The 23298-nt window shown below is 37.5% G+C and overlaps 1 protein-coding gene across 3 annotated transcripts in view; it reads left to right on the top strand.

Annotated features, from left to right (window-relative positions):
- The window catches only part of CACNA2D1 (calcium voltage-gated channel auxiliary subunit alpha2delta 1), a 690472-nt gene that overhangs the window by 594200 nt on the left and 72974 nt on the right, over positions 1-23298 (top strand). For all 3 annotated transcript variants that reach the window (XM_048836497.2, XM_048836498.2, XM_048836499.2), the window contains exons 13-18: positions 5813-5891; positions 10533-10582; positions 15264-15353; positions 19208-19276; positions 22081-22155; positions 22841-22915. In XM_048836497.2, the coding sequence (XP_048692454.1) occupies positions 5813-5891; positions 10533-10582; positions 15264-15353; positions 19208-19276; positions 22081-22155; positions 22841-22915 (438 nt within the window). The remainder of the gene's footprint in view (positions 1-5812; positions 5892-10532; positions 10583-15263; positions 15354-19207; positions 19277-22080; positions 22156-22840; positions 22916-23298) is intronic.

Below are 23298 nucleotides of genomic sequence, written 5' to 3'. Positions count from 1 at the left end.
GTGGAAGACTTCAAATATTAACCCCTTCACATTTCAATGAATATTGTAGTAGCATTCTCTCTTATTGCCTCTTGACCAGAAACATTTGAGTGGTCCTGTGCCAATTTTCTCTTCACTGAATAGGGATGTATTAAAATATTTTTGTTCTTTACTGATAAAAACCTTAATTAATATAATTTGACTGTTTAGAAGCTTTGAGATTCTGAAACAAGCCAGAGGAAATTAATGATCAGGACTTATAATTGGAAAGCTGTCTTGAATTTTTCTGAGCTGAGCCCCAAGCAGCATCCTTTCATAATAATCTTGTGGTCAAAGCACTGGGCTGGGACTAGGGTGACCAGAGAGCAAGTGTGAAAAATCGGGACAGAGTGTGTGTGTGTGGCGGAGGGGGGGGGAATAGGTGCCTATATAAGACAAAGCCCCAAATATCAGGACTGTCCCTATAAAATTGGGACATCTGGTCACCCGAGCTGGGACTCGGAAGTCTTTTCAATTCTTGGCTGTGTTACAAACTCACTGTGTGCTCTTGAACAAGTTACTTAATTTCTATTCCGCTCAGCTCCCCACCTGTGACACGGGGATGATTATTATCTCTCTCATGTCCTTTGCCTGTTTAGGCTAAAAGCTTTTCAGGCCAGGGACTGTCTCTTGCCATGTGTATGTGGAGTATCAAGGACCATGAGGCCCTGATGTCAATCAGAACCTCTTAGTGCTACTGTAATATAAATTACAATTAATAATCATCATCAAACACAGTGTCATTCTGCCCATACTGCTCTGTGGATTTGACAGTAGGAAGTGCTAACTGGTGCAACTAAGACCACACTCTGTGAGACTTTAAGAGCCTGATTTTGATACCTTTACACATGTTGAGTAGTTCCTTACTCCGCCATAGTCTCACTGAAATTAAGAGTATCAGAATCTGATGTTAATTTACCGTCCATAAAGTCTACACTTTATTGTGCACTTCAGTGAAGTTAGTATGTTAGCCTTCCAGCCACTTTCTGTACATAAGATTTATTCAAGACTAGCATTTTAATGCTTTATTTTAATATATATAACTAATTCTGATTCAGTATACTCATCAAAGTGAATCATGTTTGTGTGTGTGTGTGTATGTGTAAAAATCTCCATGGTATCTTTCTTCTCAGTTTTCAGATGCTATCTCCACACTAATGCTGATTTCATTTACTATCTGTGCAATACCAAGCAAGCCAGATATTCTCTCTGTGTTTCAGGTTTCCCATCTGTAAAACTGATATAAAATTACCTCACTTGCAGGGAAGTTCAGGAGTAATTTTTATTTTATTTTATTTCCCCATTGTTATCTTGGGGAAAAAACAGTCAATTTACCCAGTTATGTCTTATTTAAAACAAAAGTCTAGGCACAAATGAAGTATTCTCAAGGGTCTGATCCAAAGCCTATTGAAGCCACTGGAAAGACTGGCATTGTATCAGGCCCCAGTTACACGACAGAGATCGTTTGCCTCAATATCCAGATGTTAGTGTCTTTAATGGCTCTAATTTTGTTCTGAGTTTTCAGTGGGAACTGAAATATTATATAGGTAGAAAATAAGTTGTTCTTAGATCAGTGTTTCCAGTGCGATTGGAATGAAATTGTCTGAACAGGTAACAGAATAATTTAGGGCTTAATCCTGAGCAGGTGTAAATCAGCAATGATCCGCTGGAGCCTCGCAACACGTAAAATGACAGGTTTCAGAGTAACAGCCGTGTTAATGTATGCTTCGGAGTGACAGCAATTTAGATCAGCTGAGAATCTGGTCCTTTGTTGTGAACGGAGTTTTAAAGATATCTCCAACTAAACCGTTGTTCTGTTCTAGATGAGATTGTAAATTAATTTGTCAGCCAGTGTTGCAGTTTGAAGTTAAATTGGGGTGAGTGTGAGGAGTTAGAGATAGGTATTGATTGCAAAAATATATGGAAGGCTGAGAAGGACAAGTAGGAACAGCTCATTTTGAAGAAATTGGAAGAAGAGCAGCTTTAAATCCTCAGTGCACTTAAACATGTGCCTTACATTAAGCACATGTGTACTTCCATTGACTTCAATGGGGCTACCTGCACACTTAAACTTAGGCGTATGCTTAAGTACTTTGCTGAATCGGGCCCCAATGATGAATTAAGACAGTACTTGGGAAGAAAATTATCAATAAACACCCTATGGCAGCCTAACTGACCTAAATAGAGATTTAATGAAAGACATAACAAAATCTGGTTCATAACAAAATCAAAACATACTTCATATTCCTTTTCACAATAATCCACTGTTTTATGTGTTATGAAGCATACCCACAGAATAAAGCAATAATAAGGAAAGATGTGTTCAGAATTTTAACTGGGGCAGCCTAAAAAGGGTATAGCATTTCTGGCTTGTGCATCATGGCATGGAAAAAAAAGCAGCCTTAAGATTTATATTTAGAAAAGTGGGTTTAATTAGTCGTTTCAGAGTAGCAGCCGTGTTAGTCTGTATTCGCAAAAAGAAAAGGAATACTTGTGGCACCTTAGAGACTAACAAATTTATTTGAGCATAAGCTTTCGTGAGCTACAGCTCACTGTCTGTTTGTTCGCATTAAATAGTGAAAAGTAATTTCCTGGGACCTGCTTTACCCCGCTGATCTTGATTTCCCCTTTAATTTGCCATCTTTTGGTCTATAACACTATATAGGCTTACATCTTTGGTTCTTGTGGCACCTTAGAGACTAACATTTATTTGATCATAAGCTTTCGTGAGCTACAACTCACTTCATCGGATGCATTCAATGGAAAAAACATTGGGGAGATTTATAAACACAGGGAACATGAAACAATGGGTGTTACCATACACACTGTAAAGAGAGTGATCACTTAAGGTGAGTTATTACCAGCAGGAGAGAAAAAAAAAAAACAACCTTTTGTAGTGATAATCAAGGTGGGCCATTTTAATTAGTGTATTTGTTCCCTTCTTTCAATAGAAGAACTACAACCATAAACAGAAATTAAAGTGAACAAGATGTCCATTTCAGAGTAGCAGCCATGTTAGTCTGTATTCGCAAAAAGAAAAGGAATACTTGTGGCACCTTAGAGACTAACAAATTTATTTGAGCATAAGCTTTCGTGAGCTACAGCTCACTGTCTGTTTGTTCGCATTAAATAGTGAAAAGTAATTTCCTGGGACCTGCTTTACCCCGCTGATCTTGATTTCCCCTTTAATTTGCCATCTTTTGGTCTATAACACTATATAGGCTTACATCTTTGGTTCTTTGTCCTCAGTGACACAGGCCTGATACAAAGTCTGTTGAAGTCTGTGGAATGACTCCTACTGACTTCCATGGTCTTTGGTCTGTGTCCGGTATGAGTAGATGTTTTCTACCTACACTAAGGCAAGCAAACCTACTGAGCAAAAGTTTGATCTCATCAAACCATACAGCCACATTGAAATCAACTGTGAATAAAGAATTTGCCCTGTTTGTTTATTATACTAAAAGTGCATTTGAATATGTTCCAGTTGTTATATAACTACTTTTTCGAATAACCCACATCAACCCATTTCTTTTGTATTATACTTACAGTACATGATGTACTAGAGGAAGCACATAATTATTTCTTGCTTTACTTTACTTCAGTAGCACACTGGAGAAAAAAAACATAGATAAAACCTAACATCTGTAACCAAAGCATTGCTTTTATTGCATTTAATAATGGCTCTTAACCTCTGCCTTTATAACAGCTTCTAGAGTGTCTGAAATCTCTAATATCTGTAGCAGCCAGAACCCTTCATTTTACCTTGACTTTCATGCACCTGTCCAATTGGAGGGAAATCCAAAACAAAATAAATTACTTTGATTCTTGGAAAACCACATTCTCCCTATAACAACAATTGTCCTTCTTTCTCTCCATTGTCTTTCTTCTGTCCTTGATATCCCCACTATGACTAGGAGGTTTTTTTTTGTTGTTTTTTTTTAATCTTGTGTCCTTCATCTAATGTAGATTATAAACTTTTTGAGGCAAGGACCTGTCTTCCCACATGCTAGAAAGTAAAGCACTATGCACAGCTAAATAAAATAATTAATTAATTAATGTCATCAGAGTTTGCGAAACTGAGAATTAGCTGATTATTACTAACAGCTGATTCAAATATGATAAAACAAGGTATGCAACTCTGTACAACACACCTGTATACTCAGTTGCCTGAAAATAGGATTGTTCCATTTAATAAAATTTGGAGGGTACTCCTGACTGGTCTCTTAATGCTGAACATAGTATGTGTCTCTAGTTTTCTACTTTAAGGGCCAGTCTTGGTTTTTAGTAGTACCTTAAGCTGTGAGTAGTCCCATTGTAAGTCAGCATGAGCAAGGGTGGCAGGATCTTGTATAGATTTTTGATTCTTACTCCTCTACTTCGACTTGCTAACTCGTCTTTTCAGGTGACTATTTTCCTTGGTTCTGGATGAATCAATAGATAAAGGAAAATTCTGAGAATGATTTTTCTAATGCCCCAGCAGTTTGCCAAGTCAAACTGTAATTAACAAATGCCCAGTTGCTTTAATTGTTGTTCTTTACTACTATTGATCCCCAGGAAGTATCTGAGGGCTTGTCTTCACTACCAGGGAGATCGACGCTGCTGCAATCAATGCAGCGGGTGTTGATTTAGTGAGTCTAGTGAAGACCCGCTAAATCGATGGCAGAGCACTCTCTGGTCAACCCCAGAACTCCACCTCTCCGAGAAGAGTAAGGTAAGTTGACTGGAGAGCATCTCCTGTCGACGCAGCACAGTGAAGACTGCGGTAAGTCGACCTAAGCTACGTCGACTCCAGCTACCTTACTCAAGTAGCTGGAGTAGCATAACTTAGGTCGACTGACTTCAGTAGTGAAGACAAGCCCTGAGGAGCAGTAGATCAAATATATTTCTCTTCTGTTCATTGTCAAGGGGTTTCATTCCAAATTCCTTATAGAACTGCTACAGAGATCACACCGCACTACTGCCTTGGCCTGAATTACCAGTCACAAAGTCTGCAGATAATTGCACAACAGATTTATCTGCTAATCCAGGGTTTCAGTCTTATGAACAGCATAGGGTTTTTCTGTTTAGAAAGAAATGGATAGAAAATTTTTGACCATCTCTGTAGCGAATTTTGCTCTCAAGTACACAGATATAGAAGTCAGTGGGGCGGTACCTATGAAACGAGACAAAATTGTATCCTCAAAAGAGTATGTTTTAGTGAGGAGTTTTTAAGAGCTTAATTGAACAGGTCCTTACACATGGAACTCCCGTTGAAGTAAGTGGGAATTTTGCAGGTCTGGGTCTAATTAGACTTTACTCTGTGTATTATTTGCAAGTTTCACTTTCAGAGTAAAGGTCCTCATCAAAATTCTGTAATATCTTGGAAAATCTTATTTTGCATTGCACTGATTTCTGCTGCCTAAAATATGCACGCTACATCTCCCTGGGGACAACACAGTACTCAAAATGATTACATGAGGTAATTTAATAAAATGCTCAAAAATGATAATTCACACCCCAAAACAAGTGTATTTAGATGTCTTGTAAATAGTAACCTTGTCTATTGGACTCAGAGTACTGAGAGTATGGATGAGTGTTCTTCCCACTAGTCTTTATACTATTTAAATATCATATATATCAAGGTGTAGATATAACATACCTCAATGCAGCTATTGTAAGGTTTGGGATGCAATGCTAGAATTTTAGAATGTTATCACACTGTTTAAATGAATTAGACATCCAAGTAGCACTGAAATTGGCATCTGATTGATGACATGGAGAAAAATGATGTGTATCTTCTTTTCAATTTGCTTAGGTACGTGTATTCACATTTTCTGTTGGTCAACATAATTATGACAAAGGACCCATACAATGGATGGCCTGCCAAAATAAAGGTACCGTGTGTATATCTCTGAGCTTATACCTATATAAAGTTTTGATTAACCCAAAAAATATCTAAACCATTCTGTAGGTTTTACACAGGACTACAGATTTAAAAACTTTAGCCGGATTTACAAATTCATTTTGATGTTTTGAATCAGGGCTCCAAATAGTGTGGTTTTTTTCTTTTTTAGTAGACCATTCAGTTCTAATATTAGTATGGATATTATAGGATTATTATTAATAGCCTTGGTGTTTATTATTAATAAAATAAGAGTACTGAATAAAACAGACCTCTGTCCGCCATGATTTGAGATTTCTGTGGTAATATTTTCTTGGGAGAAGTCTCACCCTCATTTATCCAGGTCTGAGGAGTGTTAATTACCAATAGGTATTAAAGTGTTACCGAATGTGTGCAGGTCCAAGCTTCCTTCAACAGATTTAAAGAATTGAGTTGAATAATAGACAACAAAATGAGAATAGATTTTTGGTACCGATCATAGCAATTAGTAGCATGAATTTATACAGACTCCTACTGTGGTAAACTGAGTTGGAGGTAAAATCCTTGCACAGTTATCTCAATCTTCTGATTGCCTTGGGATATATTCTCAAGTTGAGCCTCTAAACAAACAAAGACACACGGAAAATGTGGCAGAATGTCTAGCTAGTCGTTAGAAGAGTCATCAAATCTGGTAGAAATGTTTCAATTCCAGATAATCATAAATTCGTGCCTGTGGTATTAAAGGTTAAAACTTGCCCTAAAAGATCTCATTGAGACAGAAACTACATTTATATTGATGTAATTGTCAGAAATTTTAACTGATCAATCCACTCTGTAAAACCATTTAAAGAAGTGACACCAGTACAGAGCAGCCAGCTGTATTTCCATAAAAGAGATTTCCTAGTCCATTGGAATGTGAAATACTAAGATATTTAGAAAAATTAAACCAAATTTAAAGCACAATAACGTTAAACTTTTCTTGAAATCTGTTAAAGTATTGGTTGAGAGCATGCTAAAAATTGTGACATTTGTTTTTATCCCCAAGAAGGAAGAAAAGTCAAAATATTAAATATTTTTTTTAATTTGAAAACATCGAGAACAATTTGACAGTTTTGATAGAACAAAATATTTTGTTTCAAAATTATTATTTGAAATGAAATGTTTTGCTTTGATATACTGACATTTTCAGACTTCCTAATTATTTCTGTTCATTATATCAAATGCTGATTTGAAACAAATTGTTTCATTTCAAACATTTTTGTAAAAATCACAAAATTTTATAGAACACCATGTTTTGTCAGGAAAATGTTATGATCAACAATTTTTACTTTTCTCTATTAATAGTGTAGCATAAATCGTATATGTTTTGGAAAGTTCTTGTTTTGGTGGAAGATGAGAAGCTGATATTGAGAACAGATAAGAAAATTAAGCAAAGATGTTTCTAAGAGTAGAGCTTGTGAACATTTGTTGTCGAATGAAATGAACAAAAGTTTCAGTCTGAAAGTTATTTCACAGTGTTTCCTTTTATTTCCACACAAATAAATCAAAATGATTTAAGAAATAAAACAAACAAAAAAAATCATTTCTAAAAATGTGTTGATGGGGGGGGGGGTTCCCTTTTCTCTCAGAAAAAAGGAGTGAGAATTTTTTTTTAAAGTTGGGGGGTATTTTCTTTCACCCTTTTGCCTAGAAAAATGGTGGGGGAAAAGTTTTGTTGCTTTTTTTGAGAGAGAGGGAGAGAGAGTAAGAGAGAGAGAAAGAAGAGTAAGATTTCCATCCACCATTTTGAACAAAAAAAAATCCATTTTTTTAAAGATTTGAACGAAATTTTATCAGCCAATGATTTTTGTATGACAATCCATTTTTTTCTGAAAATGTTGTCGTCAAAACCCATCATTTTGTCCAAAAACATTTCTTTTTAATTATCTTACCACCATAGACAATCCTGAGTGCTAATTGAAAGAAAGATGTTGTAGATACCAAGCTGATACATTATAAATCACATAATGAGATAACAAGGAAATAATATAATAGTACTTTGGTAATAATATAATAGAATTTCTAGTTCCAAACTTACAGTAGACTACAGGTGGTACATTCCACAGTCAACAACTACTGGGATAAACTGATCTCGGAATCCAAAATAAGGTTACCTTCTGCCTAGTGAGAGAGCTATTAATCTTTACATGCTTGAACTTTTAGACTCCCTTATCCTTTGCCTCCCACAAATACTTTATTTTTATGTTGCTGGCAATTTGTTTATCATCCGACTGTCTCCTACTCTCCCACTTAAGTAAAAGTCTCACCCAATTTTCTCTTGTTGCCAGTTTAGGTCCAAATACTGAGAGGTAATGAGCACAGTTATTATCTTTAATATCATAGGTCCAAGTGCTCTAATTATGCTCCAAGACCACATTGTGCTAAGCGCTTTATAAACACAGAACAAAAAGTTTCTGCCCAAGGAGCTTACAATCTAAGTATAAGATGAGATAACAGATGGATATAGAGAAACTGGTGGGACAGTACAATGAAACAGTAAAATAATATTGGTCAGCGTGACAGGCTGTGGTCTCAGCACACTGGTGGCCTAACCATTTTCAAGTTTTTTGTAGGTATCATGGCCAAGGAGGGATTTGGAGGAGGGTGAGTCAGTTTTGCAGATGTTTAAGGGGAATTTGTCCCAAGCAGGTGGGACAGAGCGGGGGCAGACATGAAAATGCTTGTTTAAAAATTTAAACAGTGGGTGATAGAGGCTTGCATCTTAGGCCTTGAAAGTGAAAACAAGGCAGCTAATATTTGATGTGGTAGAGAAAGTGGAGACATTCAAAACGAGCGGTGACACGGGCAAAGTGATGGGGTAGCAGAAGGACCTTTACCTCAGCATTCTGAGTGAATATGAGCACGGCAAGATTACATGTATTAAGGCCTGAAAAAAGGATATTGCAGTAATCAAGACATGAGATGAGAGATTTAGTTGGCTGGATGGATAGGAGATGCCGTATTTGAGAGAGATCATGCAGAAAGAAACTGCAAGATTTACAGAGAGCTTGTGTGTTAGGATCTAAAGAGGGGTCAGAATTGGAAATGATGCCCGTGATACAGGCTTGAGTGACATGCAGGCTGATTCTGTGGTCCATAGTGATTGAGAAAGGAGGCAGTTGGGAGGGTTTGTGCAGGAAGATTAGGAGCTGTCAGACAGGTGGAGATTTTAGTTTGGATAGAAATAGATCACTCTGGAGGAGAGAGAGAGAGATAGGTAGATCTGGGAGTCAGCTGGATAGAGCTGATAGTTGTACTTGTGTTTTTGGAGATTACCGAGAGATATGGTGCAGAGAAATCCGTTATATTTGACTTTAGTGAATAGTGTGCTCACTCTGCACCCCTCAGAATTTGACCTATCATGTGCAGGTAAAACTTCTCAAGAGCAGTGGGCATTGCCAATGGCAGAGGGTAAAAGGAAAAGATGATTAGGAGGGGTTTTTTTCCACTGTTGATTTTCAGAGAGATTGGCTGCACTTAGTGTTAATAGCAAAAGAATATCAATTTCCCCGCTTGTTTTCCAAGTTGTTTCCCACTCAATTACCTGTTTATGACAATGAATGATCAGTAGATCAATATAACATAATTATATATTATATTTATAGGAGATCTAGGTGTATGTTTACTTTTTGGGGTAAGTGTATTTGTAAACCTCTCTGCATATTATAGTGTGTATATCTCTACATTATGACAGTCTAATTCCTTTTGATATTCATCTAGTATTGACCAACCAGCTTAAGGTGCTGAGTGACCATGTTATAGCTCTATTCAGTTTATAATGTGGTTTATCAAATTGCACATGCAAAGAAGCAGGCAGAGATTTTATACATTTATTTTTAAATCAGATCATTGGGAAAAATCAAGTGGTGAACAGTGTTATACCATGTAACTGTTTAACTTTATTGCTGTTACCTTTCTCCCCCATCCCCCGCACTTCCTATTACTTGTGATTGATAGTCTGTAGTCTGCAGGGATCGTGACTTCTTATAGCTGTACAGTGGGCCTTCAATCATGATTGGGGCCTTTGACAATGTTATAATGCAAATAGATAACAAAAATGCAAATGATAAATGGATGGATGCCACTTACATTTTGTGAGAGGATAAGTCAAACGGATGTTTTCATTCTTATCACACAATAAGCAGTGTTTTTATGCTGTGGATGAGTTCACTTCATTGTGAAGGCAAACTAGATTTTAATTGGATTTAAACATTTATCCAGCATATAATTGTATTGTTGTCACTGCCTATTAATATACCTATTTAATATGATTGTTCTTCAAAATAGCTGCAGATGGAGATGGAAAATGTATGAAAATTCCATTTCTTCCTCTGGGAAAAAACAAAGGTTACAAAGTAGCTCGTCATTGCTCAGGAATAGCTAGCATGGAGCACATATGTTGATGGCACAACTTAACATGTCCATTCATTGCTATGAAGTCTTATTAAACAAGAATGGCTTAGAGGCTCTTTTGTGCAAATGCTTTTAAGATACTTTCCACAATTATTGTAAGTTAATGAGATATGGAAATAGATTTTTTCTTTCAAGTGATTTCAGATGAAGAGCATGGCATTATAATGTAGCAGCATGTTATTGTTTCCATTATGTATTTTAGGTTACTATTATGAAATTCCTTCCATTGGAGCGATAAGAATAAACACACAGGTAAGTCGATAGTGCTTGAAAACTGCAAGTACAGTCATAAGTCAAAGAAATGTAGTGATAGTAAAGTATTTACAACAATTATTTTTGGTTTGCTTTATAAGTAAAATGAAATACATCTTTTTAAGATAAACGGAGGAAAGCTTGATATCAGATAAATACATGTGATTTCTCACAATGTTAAGACATTCTTTCACATTGGAGAAATTAATCTACAAAGGTCCTAGACTGAAATCCTTTTCATTTTTTGATATCTGGATGAAAACCCATGATATTCAGATGAAAAGTTCACTTGAACAATCTTTCTTGTGGCATTTTTGGTAATTCCTGCATCTGGTTTGGCAAGAAATAACAAAATAGCAGCCATTTTGGCACTTCAGCTTCCTTGGTCAGCCGTGATGTAGTAGGCACAAAATATATAAACTTAGGTTTAAGATAAGTTTTGATTGCAGGGCTCTTGTTTGTTTGTTTTTTCCTGTCTGCAAAGGCCTGTACTTTAAGAATTTAGGTGTATTCTTATCGCTTGGCTAGTTCTAGAGGTATAAAAGAAAGAAATCACTGTCTGCCGGTGTAAGGGCCTTCTCTTACTGTGACAGTTTGTGGCCCTGTGCTTAGGCTCAGGCCTTTGGCTAAGCAGCAGAGACAGCCATAAGCTGGGAAGCGAACAGTCACATCCTCACATTCCAAACTAGTCACATTGAAATAAGGTGCTATTGGGCTGTTAGGCACTATCAGGACAGGATTGTATTCCTATCACCTCCAGAGAAAGGGAAGTGCCTAGAAAATGTAAAAGGAAACTTAGTTTGATAGCATCCTGTCTGGCAAGAACTCACTTATCAATAGCTGGGATGTGAAATCCTCACTTCTGTATTGTTTTGTCATTATAGTTCCCACTTTGCTGTTGTTTGTCTGTATAATCTCTGTCTGGTTCTGTGATTGCTCCTGTCTGCTGTATAATTAATTTTGCTGGGTGTAAACTAATTGAGGTGGTGGGATATAATTGGTTACATAATCATGTTACAATATGTTAGGATTGGTTAGTTAAATTTCAGGAAAATGATTGGTTAAGGTATAGCTAAGCAGAACTCAAGTTTTACTATATAATCTGTAGTCAATGAGGAAGTGACTGGGTGTGGGTGGGGGTGGGCATGTGGGTGTGTGAGATGGGAACAGGGAATGGGGGTAAGAAAATTGGAATCATGTTTTGCTAAAGGGGGAAATGGGAACAGGGAATGGGAGTAAGGAAGTTGGAATCATGTTTGGCTAAGGGTAGGAATGGGAACAGGGACACAGGTGTAAGGCTCTGTGGTGTCCGAGCTGGGAAGGAGGATACTGAGGAAGGAAACTGGAATCATGCTTGCAGGGAAGTTCACCCCAATAAACATCGAATTGTTTGCACCTTTGGACTTCGGGTATTGTTGCTCTCTGTTCATGCGAGAAGGACCAGGGAAGTAAGTGGGTGAAGGAATAAGCCCCCTAACACCTGACTATGTTAAACTATCCCTGAAAGTAACCATAGAGAGAGAATATTCCTATGTTGTCCAGAAGAATATAGTTGCAGAGTGAAACAAATTTGAAGGTGTCCACTCATAAACCATTACAGAACATTTACCCCTCATCAGATCCCCATCTCATCTCAAGGTAGGTAAAGGCCACCTCTAAGATCTAAAGCTATTGTTTCCAATAGGTGGTGTCCTGAGCAAGACCCTGCAATGGTAGAAAGACATACATCATTGCTAACCTGATGTTTCAACCCCAGTATTTACAGTTTCAGCCATAAATCCTTATGAACTGGCTCTGTCTGTTGTTAGCACCATCTTGATCAATTGACTCACATCCACAGTTTCTTTAGTGTTAAAGAGCTTTAGATCTTTTGATTCTCAAACTTTGTGCTGGAAAAATGTGCTGGATTTTTCTTGTTCCACTTCCCCCATGCTTTTTTTGTGTTGTAGCTATGGAGAGAAGACAGCTCACTGACACCAAAAAAGTGACACAAATGCCGTTAACCTGTCTGTGTGTGCTTAGGCACATGACTGCTAGGGCCTTAACAGAACATTGTGGAGACTTACTTACAGATGCTACTGTGAGCAGTCAGGTCCTAAATAAAATGCCTCAATACTGTCTTGCCCTCTTCCCTTAAGTCCCCCCGAGGCTTAAGAGACTTCAGTCTCAGGCAGTTCGGGGTTGCGAACACCACCTACATGTCAAAACTGTCAGCACCATCTGCATTTCCCAGTCTTTTCAAGATGGTCCACAAAACTGCACCTCAACAGTCTTAAAGATTTTGGAGGTTGTGGTGTCAGTTTCACTGCAGTGTGTCAAAGTTTTGATGCTTTTGATGCTTCAAGAAACTAGTCCGGTGCTCAGCTCCACTCTTCTTGAAACAATACTCAGTGTCACCTATTCTTAGGAGCCTAATCAGGCCTGCATCAAGAGTAGCACACTCAACTATCTGCAGATGATTTCACCCTGGTTTTCTAGCAGCATCCAGTCAAGACTACTGATGACTCCAGGTGCAACAACAGACCAGATCTTCAACCCCTGAAGGCAGTGGAAAATATCAACCAATCTGACCATTCATTCATGTTTCCTGCACTTTATCCATACAGACTCTAGACACCAGTACGTGTCCTTGAATCCTTGGCTCTACAAGACCACCAAATGTGTTTGAGATGAGGTCCACATTCTACTCCTCTAGTACACTTGGTGCAGTTGTCAGCACTAATGCCATCACATCCCATAGGGTATCACGTCATTTTTGGATGGCCTTAATCCTGCCTCCCCAGTACTGACATTAGCTTATATAAATAAGTATGGATGAAGACATTCAAGAGTGCTGCTTGGACACAGAGAATGCAAGGGAACATTCTGAATCTTGCCTTTTGGACTTGCATCCATGCTACATTTGTTAACAAAGTACTTAGAAATCATAGTCCCAAACCCACACAGAATGGGAGTACATGTTTTCTTCTATGTGGACAATTATTTAATCAAAGACAAAAAATTGGAAGCGATTCAAGCACCAGTCCCTGGAACCATCAGGTCACTGGAGACACTAGGGTTGAAAATAAAGTATCCAGAGTCCCAGATTTTTCTTCAGAAGCTATTGGAATACATGGCTGTCCTGCTAGAATTGAAAAGTTCCACCCCAGGATTGTATTTTGGATATTGTAGAATTGATGGGAAATATTTTCAGAAGCCAGCTGGAATCAGTAAAGACCATGCTGTAGATACTGGGTCTGAGAGCACCCACGGTATTTATAATTGATATATCACACAACTTCAGTGGACCCTGAAATCCCAGTGGTGTCAAGCTACACAAAGACTTTCAAATTGAACCTGGATGATGGATGGACTCCAAGCCATGCTCACTTGGGGAAGTTCAGTGAATGTCTGTAATTAGGAAAGGACTTGCAAATTCCTTCCTTCAAATTGTAGTAGACATAGGTAGGATTAGGTAGCTCACAGAAGGAGGGGAGGGGGTTACATTAAAAGCACTTGGCCTGTCCAAGAATATCATTTGCACATAAGTTATATGGATATAAAGACACCCCTGAAAACACTGAGGACCTTCAGAGATCTGGTCTCTCAAAAGATAGTCCTGTTTCAAATTAACAATCAGGCTGCCACATTTTACATCAACTAACAAAGAAAGTCTAGGACCAAGCCTCCTGTGTCAGGAAGCCCTGTAGGCTTGATCTGTAGACAGTGCCCTACAAGATGTTCCCAGTGGTCACTTATTAGGCTGGGAAGGAAAATTATTGGTAGTGTTCCATAGTGAACCCATGGGAAGCAGGTCTGGATCTACATATAGTATATCTGTCTAATTTATCTATCATAAGTAGTTCCAATACACCATCTCCCGTGGTTTCTGAGTAGACAGAGTGGATTGGATTTCTCTTAAAGAGTTCTGTTTGAAGCATCTCAGAACAACAAACAACTGGTTTTCTGCACAATACAGTAGGAAGCACTGAATTGTCTACTACATCCATTAGTGAGAGAAGCTGACATATATCTTTCCTTCACTATCTCATGTATATCTTTCTTACATTTCCTGTGTTAGCAAATTTCCAGGGCTCAGGAGAAAAGGCAAAAGTAGATCCTTTTGCCTGTTCCCTCACAAACTGCTGGAGTGTCATCTTCATCTGTATTGTTGTTGTTCACATTGTTTGACTTTCTTCTCATTTGAAATCTAATGTCGTTACTGTTTTTGATTATTTTAGAGACATCACTGGATCTTTTCAGTAGCAGAGATCTATTCCGACAAGTAACTTTGGAGAAGGTGCTTATTGGTAATTGCTCTCTGATTATACAGAGCATAACAAATTACATACCCCATTGTTCCCTCATGCACTTGAGGGTTCTTCAATGTTGTCATCATATTACTATTAAACCTAAAATTCATTTTTATAGATTTATGTTCAGGTGGAGCTGCTGAATCAGAATACCCCTTGTTGAATCTAATGTGGTATGTAGAACAAACCCAAGTGTGATCTGCTTTGATGTATAACTTCAGAGAGCAATGAATATAAGTATTTTTCTGTTATATTACTGGTGTTGAAATCATGCCCTTGTACTGACTTCACTTTATTTTTTGTCATATGTTTTGTTTTCTTCCTGGCACTATTTTGAATGTTGATTGATAATGTCTTGTCTCTGATGGGCTTCTTGCTCTTTTTGACAGGAATATTTGGACGTTCTGGGGAGACCGATGGTTTTAGCTGGAGATAAAGCAAAACAAGTCCAGTGGACCAATGTGTATTTGGATGCACTGGTATGAGCTATATTTATGTAGTAAAAAGAAAAAATATCTGTTTAGTATAGAGCATTTTGAAGTATACATGCTTATGAGTTTAATATATCCATTGCTTTTAAATCTTAAGGAAAGAACCTTACAGTACTCAGATGAAATGCATAATTTAAGTCAACACTTTATGAACTGTATTGTGGATAAAGCAGAGTATTTTGTATATATGGAAAAACATTTATAAAATGAAGAGTTCTCCAATTTCTGTCCACCACCTACAGAAGACTCAAACTCCTACATCCCAAAATGTAGCATTTCTGAGTTGTCATAAAGCAGCTTTCTGAACTGCTATTATACTACTGGACATTTTCTGTCCTTGCTATCTTAGCTGGACATTTTCTGTTCTTGCTATTTTTATCATTTTCTTCTAGTATAATGACATGGATAGAAATGTGATTCATTCCAGAAATACCTCCCACACACTGATCTCTAAATGCAGCTCACTGCTGACATAAAACAAATAACTGAAAAAAAAATTGTTTTCCAATTGTGAGCCTCTGCTCAGCAGAGACCATCACTTGTGCTAAATTGTCTGGAGACCTTGTTCTGTGGGAAAATAATCTGAAAACCAGCCACCTCATTTTCACATGATTTGTGAACAGGATTTGGACTCCAGAGGTACATGGTTATTGCAATTGCCCACTGTCTCAGCCAACTGCTTGTTTAGCTGACTATTGTATGTGATGGAGGAAACAACCAAAAGGGCATAATCCAGCACTTTCCATGCCGCTAGTTTATCATTTGGGTCTTTTAAAACAAACATATGCAGGAAACTATGAAAAACTAAGTATTATTAGCAGCAGTCAGGACAGCTGAAGTAGATAAACTTGCTGTACATACTTCTAATCATGCAGAAATTACTGTAAAATGATCAGCTGAAATCACATATTTATTCAAGTTCACATGGTCATCTAAAGTCATGTCAAAATCCACTTCTTCCTGCCCGCATTTCCTTAAAAATCTATTTTTTTTATCAGTCCATCATGGAACAGTGTGTGACATAGAGGAAACAATTTTGTGTCATTGCAGTTTTAATAGCCAGAAGTTCATTGACCACATTCTCTTGGTTGCTGTCGAGGTACTTACTGGAAATATAAAGGATGTTATGAGGAAAGTTCATATGTTCTGTACATATCCTGTTCTAAAGTCAAAGCTAAATTTGTAACATGGGTGTCGGAGGAGATCTGGTTAATTAAACAAAAAGAACAGGGATAGCTGCAAATAACCATTGCATTGGTTTATGTGATCAGTGGGTTACAAAAAGCTTTCATTCTGAGCCTTTACTTTGTCCATATATGTAAACAAGCCAAACATTCTCTGTATAAATATACTTAAGTAAAGATGGACCCAAGTTGCAAAATTCAGATCAAGGCTAGTGTCTGCGGCTCAGTGCTTAGAAAATAAAGTGCTGAACATCTAACCACACTGGTAACCCCTGACCCACTGATCTGGTAAGTAAACAAGCTGCCCTCTGTAGGAATCATGATCTAACATGGCAGAAAACTATGTGTTAGGGAATGCCCTTAACGCCTCGCTGAAAATCCCCACAAAGTTTAATAAAGTATGGATGTGCTGGGTTGAGGACAGGGATCCAGATTTCAAACCTTCTAATAGTTTGAGTCTGTTCAATTGGAGGGTCTTCGTTCAGCCCATTGCAGAGGGTTTCCATTCATGAAAGCTAGTTCTGGGTTCAGGATCGGATTTTGAAACCCCACTACCAGTGCTTAGGGATGTTCACATTTAGGGGTCTAGTTCAGGCCCATCTCTAATAATAAGGCACTTGTTATATATGTTTATCATAATATGGCTTCTGGCAGTGGCCCTCTGTCTCCTCTTACCCCTATCATTTAACATCCATCATTTGGCATCCATCAAAGGGCTGTTTTGAGTTCCGTCCTCTCCTCCCTCTAGAGTTTATATTCGCTGTCTGTTTATGAATTCATCCACTCTGAAGGTGGACTGCACCTTTTTTATATAGGTAATTCCCAAATCAACCTCTCTAATCCCTGACTTTTCTCCTTCTGCTTGGTTTTGTGTACGTGTAAATGGAGCCTCTCCAAATAGAACCCCTTATCTTTCCACCAGATCCTTCTCCACCACCTTCCTTCTCTATATTCCATGACAGTTCCACTGTCTTTCCCTTCACCTGGGTTCACTCCTGCAGTGTGATTTCAGTTCCTGCTTTCCCCATATCTAGCCTCCTGCTAAGACTGTCACTGTCACTTCTCCTTTTTTAATATGGCTTAGCTCTGTCTCCCAGTGCCAAGGTATCCAGACTACTACAATACTTGTAATTTATCCCTTTGACCATTATTATGTTTTCTGATCCCCTCATCTCATTATCCATCCCCACCAGTCTGTCCAAAAGTAATCTCAGGTAAAGAATGGATCAGGGTGAGCACCTGGGGGAAGGACAACTGATAAAGGGTTTTGAGTGAGCACATCTGAGGAGGAGCAGTTTTGGCTGAACGCAGCTGGGGAACAGTTTAAGGTATAATTTTCTGTTACTTCTCTCAGACCAAATCATCTCTCGTTCTTGAATCTCTACACAGCATTATCACATCACTCATCCTATTCAGGCTCCTTATCCTGAGCCTTGTTACACTACATATTCTGGTACCCACCTTGATCTCAGCTCTCATTTCCTCCTTTTGCTCAGTGCCTACCCCTCTGCTCCCTTAATTTTTTACTACTCTGCTTTGCTCCATCTTCTGCTTCACTAAATATCCACTCCCACCTCCTTGAAATGCCTCTTTAAAACACATTTCTTCCAGGGATCGCTCTTACCTTCCTGTCCCGCCGATAATCTCTCCATACCCTTCTGAACCCTTATTCTGTGTCTTATCTTGTCATAGTTTGTCTTCTCTATGCCCTAGAAAACTGGCTTTTACATAATAAACTCTTCATAGAAGTTAGTGTGTCTCATTACCATGCATTTTGACTGTTAATGGTTCTCTGCACTTTATGTAAATCATAAGACTTTTCTCCAAGATAGTTCTCTAGTATCAGTCATCTGCCTGCATTACAGTGATTAGATTCAGGCTATCCAGATATACCCACAGTCTGCTCATGCCTGGATGATACAACCAAAATATGTTCACGTAACAAGTTCTCTGGCTAAATTCTTGGCACTTTCACCTTCCAGAAGGTTATATGTGACAGTTTTTTTCACAATGCGATTAGTGTACATCATTCCAGACATACTCACTTTTTAAAAGTATTGCTTTTGGGAATGACATTAGGAAACAAAGGAGATGCCATAAGTAGCTTAACCTGCTGTTTGATGTTTCTGTATTGATTTGGCTTAATTGTTACTTTCCTTTTTCCTACCCCCTTGATTTAAGAAGTTGGATTTTTTTTCATAACTACTGCTAATTAGAGAATGTGTGAAAGAGAACTAATGTATAGGTGTCAATTAAGTCTCATCAACCTACAGTTCTCTTGAGTTGAGATATTATATTCTAACTGTAGAGCACCACTCTTCTTAAACATTGAGTTATCACCTGGGGGGGAGCCTTCATATACACACACCAGTAAATATATTTACACATTTTTTTACCCTGCAAAAGAAGCTGGAAAAGTATTCTCAAATCGTTTATTCAAAGAAGTATTCTACAATGTATTAAATACAATTGATCTTTAATACCGTTGGAATTAATTATTCAGTTAATAGCTTTCCAGGATTTTTTTAGCAAAATGAAAGCCCAGATTTATAACATCGGTTTAAAAAAGGTACTCACTGATTTTGTCTTAATTTATTTTTGTTTAATATTTGTTATTAATTACAGATTTTTTTTTCTTCCCTTATGATTGTTTTCTAGGAACTGGGCCTTGTCATTACCGGGACTCTGCCTGTCTTTAATCTAACGGAAGACCAACAAGGGAACAAGGTAAGCTATTACTTAAAGCTGAAAAGTACGTTTCAGTTACGTTAATAAAACTTGATGTAGCAATCCTTATGGAAATAGATATTTCTATAAAGAACTATCTACAGTATAACTGTTTTGTACAACCAGAAACAAATGGTCATATCGAGTTATCTGATAACCACCTGGGAACAAGGAAATGCAAATCACATTGCTTGTTCTGAGTTTCAACATACGATATTACTTGATCTATCTGCGTGACCTGGTGGTAATGAGAATGCATTTGGGGATGAATAGTTACATGGGAAATAGATGATAATAATTCATAGGTCTTTCTAAGAGAGAAGCCTAGAGACATTTATAAAACCCATCGAAGCTATGAAATTTCACGATAATAGGCAATACTTATAATGATGCTTGGACTTCAGATGAACAGCCAGTTTTCTAGGGCATTGCCAGCAAAATTGGGTGGGTTTTCTAGAATGGAAGAGGACTATCTGTTTTTTCCCTTCCATTAGATAATAAAAATGATTCTATCTTTACAGAGCGCTTCCTGCTTTTCTCAGAGATGACACATCAGGTTGTGTGTAATAAATTATATACAGAACAAAACAACCCTATTTAAACTGCAAAATGAAGCATCCAAACTTGTCTGTATACAGATATATATATATTCGTCTTTCACCTTTGAATATCTTCACCTGCTGTTATGTAGACTATGAACTCCTCAGGGCATAGACCTGTTTTATGTGTATTTTTGTGAAGTGTGTAGCAGAACTGTAGGAGACTAATTTAAACATTAACATATAGAAAGAGAGATTAGATTTTAATTTACACGCATTTTATAGATAGAGTGAATGAAATCTAATTATTAGATAGGTATAATTCTATTCTTTGGCCCTGTATAGTGTTGAAACCATGTATGTTTTTTGCTGTATCATGACACTGCTTTGTTTTTTTCTGAATCAGACCTAGAGTGTATTTTGAAGTTGAATGTAAAAATTATATATATTTGACATAGCCTCAGTGTTAATCTGGGCCACTTAAACTGTCATCATGTACATTTTATTCAGAGTTAGAAATGAGAAAACAGACATGTTTTCAGTTTACATTTATGCATTCGTGGATTGAAGTATGCAAAAGCTTATTTTAGCCAAAATAGTCTTTTTGATTTAAATTTATCAGAGACCACATAGGCCCAGAAAAAAAATTAAGTATTAGATCCATAATGTTTCTCAAACTAGTTTATCATAAACTCTTTAACCTTTCCTATTCAGGATCAAGTTCTTATACTCTTAGTCATGGAATAGTGCCGTACCTCACACTGATTCCATTGAATTCACTGGGTCTGCTTGTAAAGTAAGGTGCTACTCACTCAGTAAAGGTTCCTGAACTCAGTGGGGCTCTTTGGGGAAAGTAAAACTCTATTACATTTCCTAGGTATTCTCCTTAGGGTTTTTGAGGACAATGTGCATTCTAAAGATAAAGGTACCCAGTCTCTGCCGCCTCCCTCAACATGTACTCCAAACCCCTGGAGTGCCCTCCATGGGAATTGGAATGGGAGGAAATTATATTATGGAGATGCATGACTCCTTTTTCCAGAGAGGAGAACTGCACGGGAAGTTCTTGTGTTCGCTGACTCTATGGTACACAGTATATTCAGGCTTTGATGTTACTATGCTAAATACAAAAGGAGTACTTGTGGCACCTTAGAGACTAACAAATTTATTAGAGCATAAGCTTTTGTGAGCTACAGCTCACTTCATCGGATGTAGCTCATGAAAGCTTATTCTCTGATAAATTTGTTAGTCTCTAAGGTGCCACAAGTACTCCTTTTCTTTCTACAGATACAGACTAACACGGCTGCTACTCTGAAACCTGTCATGCTAAATACAGTGGCTTTTGTGTTGTTTGACTGATCGTTACCTTATAGTCAAAAGTATGTACTGATTTTGCATGATTCAATTTTTGAGTGTCCAGCCTGAGACTCCTATTAGTTTGTGCCTGGAGTTTTTTGAAAATCAGATCTCTTTAGGGGATTTCAGGGTACACAAAATCACAAGCAGGATTTCAAAATCTCGGCTGAAATACCTAGAAGCCCTCATCAGGACTGGGACCCCATTATGCTGTATCCTGTATAGACACATAGGAAGACATGATATACACACCAAAGAGCATGTTCTACTTGTACCCTCCTTAAAAAAGAAGGGAAACTTGAAATAAGATTTAATAAATAGTATAAATTGTAAATTTTCAAAACATGAGGGAAAGTTCATAAAGACTTTATATGTTGTTACTATGTCATTTAAGTCATCATAATTTTGTGGGCCATATTTATGTTAATGACTTTAATGGAGATATATCATACCTTTTATACTCCTATTCTGTTGCTTCTTGAAATTGTTACCCATTTATCCATGAAAGTACATTTTTTTATATTGTTTTCACTTCAAGGTCCACATCCCCTTTTTATTAGCCTTCTGAAATATTTTACTCTCAGGCTGGTGTTAATATTATTCCATTTATTGGCTAGTGTAGCATAAGGTCCTTAAAATACATGCAGCTGCTCTCTTCTTCCTGTCAGTTAATCAAGCTCATATGAGTGCAGTAGTTGATCTGCACCTTCACATAACTACGCTGCTCTGCATTAAAAGACCAGCTGACTCTCTCTCTCTGTAGGCATGTATCACCCAAAATAAGTTTTAACTAGTACCTATCACCAAAAAAAAAAAAAGATGAAAGCAAAATTAAGATTCAGCTGCTACATGTTTGCATGTGTATTGTCAACATGTTAAAACTGCCACTAACTTTTTATAATCTTACCCCAGAACCAGCTGATTCTTGGAGTTATGGGAGTTGATGTCTCTTTGGAGGACATAAAAAACCTGACACCACGGTTTACAGTAAGTTGCCCTCTTCTGTTGGTATTAGCTATTTCCCTTTATGTATGAATTCTTTTTACACACTTTCACAGACCATCTAACCATGTCCTAGATGGGAGTCAGAAGATCACCACACCTCCTATAACCTATGCTTTCTTTTCCTCTGACCGCTTTAGAGGGTGATTGCTTCCTCTGTAGCTAGTATCAGTGCTGCTCCACAAAATGGTCATCAGGATGCAGCTTACTAGCACAATACGCCTGTCTTCTACCAGCATTGAAAGTAGCAGACCTTAGATCCCCTGGGGAGACCACAGAGAGTGCTGTCATCCAGATGTTTGACCTATGTAGTCTTTTCATTACACTGTACACAGTGTACCTTCATTATGAAGTTAGTGACCTTTTCTTCAGTTTGTATGTTGCAGGTATAATTTATATCCAGTGTGTAGGGCGAGATATTTTAGAGTTAATTTCTATAACATTTTTGTCATAGTTGAAAACAAAACCCATATAAATACAAGATTTTTTTAAAACTTTCTTATATGGTAGGCGAGGCTGATATCTGGTTAGCACACACACCCCCAGATACTTTAGCTTTGCCTTAAGCTATGTATTTTCCACATTCTGAATATTATTAGAAGGCCATAACGAAATCTTTTTCATTAGACTAAGTCTAATAACAGTGCATATCGTTTCTTTTTTTTTTCAGCTGTGCCCAAATGGTTACTATTTTGCAATTGACCCTAATGGTTATGTGTTACTTCATCCAGATCTTCAACCAAAGGTATGAAACATCTTCTATTTTATATCACTGTAGCTCTGGGATTCTTATCAGACATAAGAGAAGCACACTGTAAGTGCTGATTAAGGTGCTATACAACAATGGTAAATATCCCGATTTGGGGGTTGATCCAAAACCCACTTTAGTCAATAGACACCCACTGATCTTACTGGGATTTGGACCTTGATGAAAAATGAAAATCAAACATTCCACTCTTACATCATTATTGTCAAGCATATCATTTGTTACATTAATAATATAATAATTTTAATAATAATGAATTGCTTGTTATAACAGCAACTAAAACTGATTCTGAAGTGTATCCTCTTTTGGGGGGCGGGGAAAGATTGTTACAAGGTGACCTCAGGAAAAGAAGAACCCTTAAG

This window comes from Caretta caretta, chromosome 1 (genome assembly GCF_965140235.1).
Source record: "Caretta caretta isolate rCarCar2 chromosome 1, rCarCar1.hap1, whole genome shotgun sequence".
NCBI lineage: Eukaryota > Metazoa > Chordata > Testudines > Cheloniidae > Caretta > Caretta caretta.
The sequence above is the reverse complement of the archived record's forward strand: the minus strand, read 5'-3'. Positions and strand labels throughout refer to the sequence as shown.